Raw genomic sequence first — 8,388 nt, forward strand, 5'->3', positions numbered from 1 at the left:
TGTTGCCCACGCCGATGGGGATGGGACAATGGTGGGCGCCCACAATACTGTTGATGTCACTGCAGAATGTCAGGTACATGTGGGAGGTTGAGCTGCTTTCTTCAAGACTGGAGGACGTCGGTACCTGCAAAAATGCTGTCTCGCCGACTGGAGGCATGGCTTTACCATGTTCACCTGGTACAGTGAATTCCGGCGTCCACAATACTGTTGATGCCCAGAGGCACATGGGGGGTCTTACCGTATGGGTGTTTTGATCGGCGCCTACAATACTGTAGAGGTAAACGTTTGGCGCCTACAATAATGTTTGTGGCAGGGCGGTTGTCAAGTACTGTTCCGCAGGGTATGGTCCCTGGTGCCGTGGTTTGACTTGCGAGCTCCGTCTTGCCTTCCTTCGTACGCCTTCTGATTCTTCTCGAGCGGGCGTCCCCGGTCGAATGGCCCCAGTCGGTTCTGGCGCGCCAGTCGGAGAATAGCGATGGGCAGGGTTTTCTATGAACCCCGGTCGGAGACACGGGGTCGGAGTCGGAGGCGGTCCTTGGGTCAGGCTTTCCGAGCGGAGGTCGTGCGAAGGCGGCCGGGGCCTGACGCTAGCGCTCCGATCGGAGAGGCCGTTCGGAGTTGGCCTGAGCCTGAGCTAGTGCTCCGGTCGGAAAGATGGGCCGAATTTAGACTCTCGGGCCGGTCCAGAAGAAAAGAAGTCGTCCTCCTAGGCCGAGCCTTGGCGTGGGAGCCGATCCATGAGGGACCCCGGGTTTATGAACCCGACAAGGTGTTCGTGGGTCCTCTTTTTAGAGGGCAGGCTTTTTATAATCTCTGAGAGAAGATCTTTAGTTATAGAAATTGTTTTTTACATCATTTTTTTTCATCACCAAATAAATAAGGTTAGCAAATAAAAAGAAAAAAAGTATGTTGAATTTAATGCTGCAATATAGCTCAACTATATATCTCCAGGACATCATTTTTTAATGTGATTATCAACTGACCAAACACACACGCAGCCCAAAATATGAGGTTGCTTGAAATTTTATTCTGGGACTAAATGATTTCAAATAAAAACTTCTCAACTATTAAGTTACATATCATGTTGAGAGGTAAATTTTTTATATAAAGTGTACTCTTACTCCTAGTACTACTATTTGATTAGTGCGTTATCGATGGAATGGAGGAGGCTAATCCAATCCCATCCTCGGAAACACAAGTAGCAGAAACGGCAGCATGCGGCTGATCGATGGATGTGCGCTCAGCTTGCTCAGGACATGCATGGAAGAACGAGGCAGACATCGCATACGGACTCAGAATGCTACTGGCTGAGATGCACAGACCTGGCACTGCCGCGCCGTTAGCTATGGTGCGTCAGTGACGTGCCAAGATCGGTGGCGCGGCAGACCCTGCCACGTCACCGGTCAGCGCCTCCGGTCTTCGCCACGTCATCCTTCCGTCGCGCCACCATGCATGGCCATGGCAATAGACGTGGCCAAAAGTATTAGATTTGGAAATAAAAAACAAACAGTGTTAGATTTCAAATTAGTTTCTAAAAAGTGTTAAAATTAAAAAAATATTCGGTTAGGTCAGCCTTAGGGCACCATATAAGGCCACGTTGATTTGGACTCACGGTGCAGATTTGGAATCTGAGGCTGCTAGCCACGTCGTGGCGTTGGGCGTGGCCTTAGCTTCCATTCTTGAGCATCAGCGATGCCATGCACGAGGATGGTGGTGCCATGGGGCCGGGAGGAGAGCACGGTGGCCGGCCTCCCGCCGGGTGCCGCCGGCCGCCGCTGCTTCCTGCTTGTGCTGTAGTTTTGGTGGCTTGGCATTGTGCGCTCTCCCTCCGAACTCCCAAGGTGTTGGACTGACTGCTGGGGTGGATGCGGCCGGAGCGCGCCTGGTGGCCGGCAGCAGAAATGGTCATTGTGTCTCTGGCGGCAGACTGGCAGTGGCTGTTTTGCAATGTCATGGGTTTCTTCGGCCCAGCTCACTGTGCGCCCCGAACTGAATTCAGCCTATTCCAAGGAGGCCCACCACACCCACAAGTTTTTATATATTGTTTGATGATGATTGAATATCGCTACGGAAATTAATTTCATTTTTCCTCTCAACAACTCCTCTGTTCCGTCGTCACCACACGGCCCGGATACCCTGTGACTTTCGTGCCTTGTGATCCACACGGTCGTCCTCTTGGAGAGAGTCTATTTTAAGTCCCATTTGCACAAGTAATAATAAAAATTAAGGAGAAGAATCCTGACGAGATGGTAAATAAAACATTTGAAGAAGAAACCAGCCAACCATCTCTATTTTTCGTGCACCTTGCATGCCATTGTTATTACGCCGAAACGGCCGGTAATACGTTTCAGGCTTTCAGCTCGAGGTAGGCAGGGCAGAACGCGTCGTTCGTTACTTGGCAGGTACGGTGCTGGGTCATTGTTGCGTTGACTGAGCTGAGCTGAGCTGAGCACAAACGGACACGGTAGGTCGGTAGGGAGCTACTAGGGGCGTAGCGTTCGCGCGGTGACGACGCTTCAGCGAGTCAGCGACGACTGCATTGCTCGTCGTGCACACGTCTTCCTTGCTTCCTTCCTTTTGTCTCTCTCGGGGAAATTTACAACTAAGGCCTTGTTTAGATCACCTCCAAATTCCAAGTTTTTTCACTCTCTCTCCATCACATCAATTTTTAGCCGCTTACATGGAGCATTAAATGTAGGTAAAAAAAATAACTAATTGCACAGTTTAGTTGGAAATCACGAGATGAATCTTTTGAGCCTAGTTGATCCACGATTGGATAATATTTGCCAAATAAGACGAAAGTACTACTATTCATCGGGTTGAAAATATTTGCAATCTAAACGTGGCCTAAGGGAGAAGAAAGTCCACGCGCGCTCTCTCTCTCTTCCCACCAGCTTTGCGCCAGCTTCCACTGCATTTGCTTCACACACGTCTTTGATCCGATGCCTGCTTCTTCCTTCTATCCATGGAGATACTATTCACAATGCAAGCTAAGCTAGCAAAACGCGCTTTACTAAGGCCTTGTTTAGATTGCCTCCAAATTCTAAGTTTTTTCACTCTCTCTCCATCACATCAATTTTTGGACGCATGTATGGATCATTAAATGTAGGTAAAAAAATAACTAATTACACAGTTTGGTTGTAAATCACGAGACGAATCTTTTGAGCCTAGTTAGTTTATGATCGGACAAAGTTTGTCAAATACAAACGAAACGTGCTACAGTGTCCAGATTGTAAAAATTTGCAATCTAAACTAGGCCTAAAACAAAGACACACGGTGGCGTTCAGTCATTGACACGCGGTTTCCCTTCATTTCGGCTCCTTGGTCTCCAAGCCACCGCACCGCCGGTCAGTCACCGCCTCTATAAAATCTCCTCTCCTACCTTACCTTCTCCATCACACATTCCACTTTCCACCGAACGACGACCACCCTCACCCGTCTCTCTCCATCATCCAGATCCACGCGCGCACCAGCTAGCTACTCCTCCTCCTGACGACGACTCCACCGCTGCCGTCCTTCGCATCCGCAACAATGGCCTTCACAACAACCAAGCAGCAGCGGCTCCGGCTCCGGCCGTCCCGCGGCAGCAGCTTCGTCCTCGCCGCGCCCACGCTCGTCCTCCTCCTCCTCATCTTCCTCGCCGTCTTCGCGCAGCCTTCCAGCTGCAGGCCTCTGCCTGCCGACGACCACCGACACAACAACGGCGTCGTCAAGGCCGCCGCCGCCACCGACGTGATACTGCTACCTCTACTACCCGCCGACGCCGAGACGACGACGATGGTCGTCGCGGCACCGTCGTCCGGGCCCAGAGAGGACGATGAGTATCGGCGGCGGCATGGGCTCGCCGGCGGCCGCCACCAGTGGCTGCTCCACAAGAAGCCCCGAGGGAAAGCGCCGCCCTCCGCCCCCAGCAAACGCACCAACTGATGTTTCAGTTCATCTTGACTCTTCTCTTGAGCATATATGCTTTCCAGCGAGGCAAAATGTTTTTCTCTTTTCCTTTTTCTTTTCTTTTTCTTTATTATTTTAGGCTCTGTAACTGTCCTGCGTGCCTGACATGAGGACGCGGCAGATGACACACTGATAGTCTAGTAGTTTTCCTATTCCATTCATTCTTTTTTTTTTGGGCTCGACACCGTCTACAGGATGTAAATATAGATACAGATACCTGGTATAAGTATATACTGAGTTCAACCGTGTCTTTGTACCATGCATGTAATCTTATACTGCATCCTTGAGTAACTTTTATTTATCCTTGTCCGTGAACTCTCTATTCACCTAACTAGTCCATGCTTGTAAATTTATACTTCCTTCAATTAAATATACTAAATGATTATAAATTCACCTTTCGGCTGGCTGATTTGTTGTAAGAGAAAAACATTGTTCCATGACTGAAAAGTAGTGCTGATTTTGGCTGATAAGCTCAAGCGAACAGGGTAGTTTGTGCTATAACTTCATTAACTTGTATAACTCTGAGATCTGTATTTTAAATATAGTTTGATAAAAGACTGGCATGCTAATTACATTCAGTATAAAAAACAAGTTTTATATGTAACCATTTTTAAGACCATGTATTTGTATAAGTGTTGCGACTTGTGACCCTAAAGTTGTAAAATTTGATAGATTCATATACTTTTTGTAACCGGAGAAGTATATGCGACAATATCCGTCCTCCAGTTATTACATTAAAAAAGAAAAGGGAATTGGGAAAGATGAGGCCGATCGAGATGCATGTTCTTGTTCTTGGATCAAGCGAGCGAGACCGGCAAGTAGGGGAGGGCATTTGGGTCAACTATTTTGACCTCTGCATGCATGGCTGACCTGCGAGACACGCAAGCCTTCTCCACTCCACCAGCCGTGCCCGTGCCGCAGGAAAGGGGCCCACGCCGGCGGGGACAGCGAGTCGACAGTGCCGGATTGCCGGTGCATGGGCGCGAGTTTTACGCGCTTTCCCTTTTCGCGTCCACGGATATATGCCCCGCGTTCGTTCGGGCTGATAAGCCATCGTTGCGTGAGAATAAGACTATTCGTTCATTAAAAAAGTATGGTTTATAAGCTAAATAAACATGACGATATTTATTCTGTTCGGCTTAGCCCATATTCGATTTGTTTGGTTTGTTTTTTCAACTAAAACAGTGTTTCTCTTTCACAACAATTCAGCTAGAACAGTGTTTTTTTAGCGAGCTTCAGCCAAGACTCAGACCAGCGAATGGTGGCCATTACATCGACACAAACCCGCATGCATCTTTTATTTATTTTTCTTTCTTTGCTTCTTAACAATGCATGATTCTTTTTTCTCTGCGAGCACTACTACAGAATCGATTTTTAGTGGCGGCTCGTAACCATTTGTAGGGGCGGTTTGCCCAGCCGTCCCTACGCAAGGGTCTCTACAAATCATGTATTTGTAGGGGCGGTTCCCAAGCCGCCCCTACAAATCGATTTGTAGGACCGGCTCGTATTACCAGCCGCCTCTACAAATCGATTTGTAGGGGTGGCTTGTATTACCAGTCGCCCCTACAAACAGGTATTTGTAGGGGGCGGTTCAATCTAGAACCGCCCCTACAGTATGTTTTCCTGTAAAAAATTCAAATTTACAATTCAAAATCGCGTTGCCGAACGCCCGGCGACCAACGTTCTGAACCACGTTCGCGTTGCCGAACGCCCCGCAACCAACATTCCGAACCGCGTTCGCGTTGTCGAACGCCCCGCGACCAACATTTCGAACCGCGTTCGCGTTGCCAAACGCCCCGCGACCGCGACTACAAGCATAAGAGTATTCTATAAACTACAATTACAAGTTCAATTCACAAGAATATATACAATCCATCATTAAATATACAAATTCCATACACATTGTTATCAACGTCCTAGAGCTAGCCTTTTAGTCTCCCGAAGGTGTTGGTACTGAGGATTTGTACCTAACTCAGACTCTCGGTCATGGTAGGCGCCTCTGACGTATACAATCTGGTCCAATATGAAGTTGCAAAGGTCATCGACGAGCTCTAAGAGTTGGTCATCCTTGTATGGGTCTCTTTTCATTCCTTTCTCTTCTCTCCACTACAAGAGAACAAGTTTCGGTTTAGTATTTCATACCATGTACGAAGTTTTTATACTACGGGTGAAGAGGTTCAAACTTATCCTTAAGGGGTGTCTCCTGTAGGCACCGGTGTTACTCATCATAGAACATATATAATATCCATAACGTACACTCCCAGGCTTCTGCTTGGGGCACTGTGTGTTTTGCATATGAAAATGTTAAGTAATGCTTTTGACAGCCATGTAACGGAGTACTGAAGAAGTAAGTTACACTTACCGCACATAGTGTTTTTATAGCTAGCTTTTCCTTCCTTGCTGGATCATGCCTTCCATGATGATTAGTGACATAGAACCTAAATGCCATGTTCGAATTATTTTAGCAAATATAACTTGTTAGTATCCGAAAGTGAACGTTACAAGTATGTATACAAACATATAAGCTAATGAGGATTGTCAATATGTATACGTCTTGAGAATCGATATGAAGTCTTTGTATGTCATCGTGTCCTTATCTGATGAATCAAAGACCCATGCCATGCTCCTCCCGACATCGACGGCTATACAAATCCAGTGGTTGCTGCATGGATTTAATCATAGAACTAGATAAGCTCTTTTGCATCGAATAAAATATATCGAACAAAGCTTTAAGTATAGAGTTGAACTTACTCGAAGTTGTATGGTAGCCATATAGTAGAGTGTTGTTGGAGATTTTTTAAAGCCAGGGCAATGTATGCCGCAACCTTAAGGGACTCTTCTGTTAGTTTCGCCGTACGGATGTGTTCTTTCTCCCGAAGAGTCTTTGCAGCAGCTAGCTCTTTGGCATCCAGTGTCCACCGTTTAGGGTAATTAAAATTTGTTTGGGCTATAGGTTGAGGGTCTACATACCCGGCTTTCACACTTGGCATTTGTTTGACAATGTGCACTTGCATTCTACAAATCATGACATGGGTTAGTTACAACAAAATTCAAAGATTACATTCATATCATATCGGGAGGACAAGGACTTACAGGCACCATGTGCGAATTAGATTCATCTCCATTTCTCCCAGGTGAAAGCATGTTTGCATGTCATTGAAGTCAAAGACAATTTTCTCGGCTGGGCTTCTAAATGTGCCGGTGGGGAAGCATGCTTGTATGATATCTATGCTCGTTGGGAGAACACGCAAGTATCAATCATGGAACCTTTTCATTCCAAGTGGTAGGCGCTGGATGTCCCGGTTTGGTAGGAAGGGCTTGCCTCTTTCATATGTTTTCGGGCAATCCTTTGACCATTTGATGGCATCAACATTTGGATACTGCTTTGTAATTTGGTGGAGTTTGCTAGTGACGGCCTCCTCAGAACCCCGTGATGGGACTTTTTTAACTTGGTTCTCAGGCTTCAACTGGTCATGGGAATACCACTTGGACACCGACGAGACGTCTTTGATCGGAACATAAACTGGCCTTATGGTGATTGGATGCTTCTTTTGAAGTTCCCATTCAGGCACGTCCTCATCTTCTTGTGCTGCAGCTTCTTCAGGAGGCACTCGTTGTTCATGTATCGGTTGTGCTTGTTGAGAAGACTGTGGTATCTCATGATGCACTTGCTCGGTACGAGCTGGAGAAGGTTGTGGCATCCCGTCAGGCACATGCTCGCTAGGAGGCGGGGAAGAATGTGGCATCTCAGGAATGTGGGGGACACGAGACGATGAAAATATCTTCCCGACCTCAACAACTCGCTCTAAATTTGGGAGAGGGGGAGGTGTCGATACGGGGCCCATGGGATACCCCGCAAGGAAGAGAGGAGATATAGTTTGATTAGGATTCCTCCCATATAATCCTAGTAGCAATACTACCCTGTAATCCTACTTGGACTCTACATTGTAAACCGACTAGGATTCTGGCCTCCTGACTATATAAAGGAGGGCAGGGCTCCTTAGTTCGGTAGGTGACAGAGAACAATTGTACAACACAACACTTTACAATCAATCCAACGCAAAGGCTAACGCCGACTGGACGTAGGGCTATTACTCGATCGAAGATCGAGGGCCCGAACCAGGATAAATCGACTATCTCTTGCGTTAACCGTCAAGTTCTGCATACGCTGAAGCCCGAACATACTGCCCTGAGAACCCCCGTGGTAGGCTATCGGTGGTCAAACACCGACAGGAGGTGGCGAAGAAGTAGTCAATATAATGTCCCATTTGTGTCAGAGGATGAACTGCCCCATAACGTCTCTGAGTAACACCAGCCCCTCGGGAGTTGCGTAGTCTATCCTCCACTGCATGAACTCAGGCTTCACTGTATACACCTCGACCCTAGTGTAGTCCGGCGGTATCTTATTATTATGGTGTAAGCCACCGAGAGGATGTG

General features: G+C 47.3%; 2 protein-coding genes across 2 annotated transcripts; one reads left to right on the plus strand and one right to left on the minus strand.

Annotated features, from left to right (window-relative positions):
- The first annotated feature begins 3,404 nt into the window (after positions 1–3,404).
- Positions 3,405–4,310, plus strand: LOC136509526 (uncharacterized). The gene has a single exon (XM_066504291.1). The coding sequence runs from the start codon at positions 3,532–3,534 to the stop codon at positions 3,925–3,927; it is 396 nt and encodes a 131-aa protein (XP_066360388.1). The 5' UTR covers positions 3,405–3,531; the 3' UTR covers positions 3,928–4,310.
- Positions 4,311–5,796: 1,486 nt separating this feature from the next.
- Positions 5,797–8,161, minus strand: LOC136506493 (uncharacterized). Its single transcript, XM_066501415.1, has 5 exons — positions 7,045–8,161; positions 6,703–6,966; positions 6,503–6,613; positions 6,314–6,389; positions 5,797–6,231 (listed from the first exon to the last, which is right to left on the minus strand). Exons 1-5 carry the CDS (start codon positions 7,101–7,103, stop codon positions 6,088–6,090), a joined length of 654 nt encoding a protein of 217 aa, XP_066357512.1. The 5' UTR covers positions 7,104–8,161; the 3' UTR covers positions 5,797–6,087.
- Positions 8,162–8,388: the final 227 nt, after the last annotated feature.

This window comes from Miscanthus floridulus, chromosome 15, assembly GCF_019320115.1.
Source record: "Miscanthus floridulus cultivar M001 chromosome 15, ASM1932011v1, whole genome shotgun sequence".
Taxonomy (NCBI): domain Eukaryota; kingdom Viridiplantae; phylum Streptophyta; class Magnoliopsida; order Poales; family Poaceae; genus Miscanthus; species Miscanthus floridulus.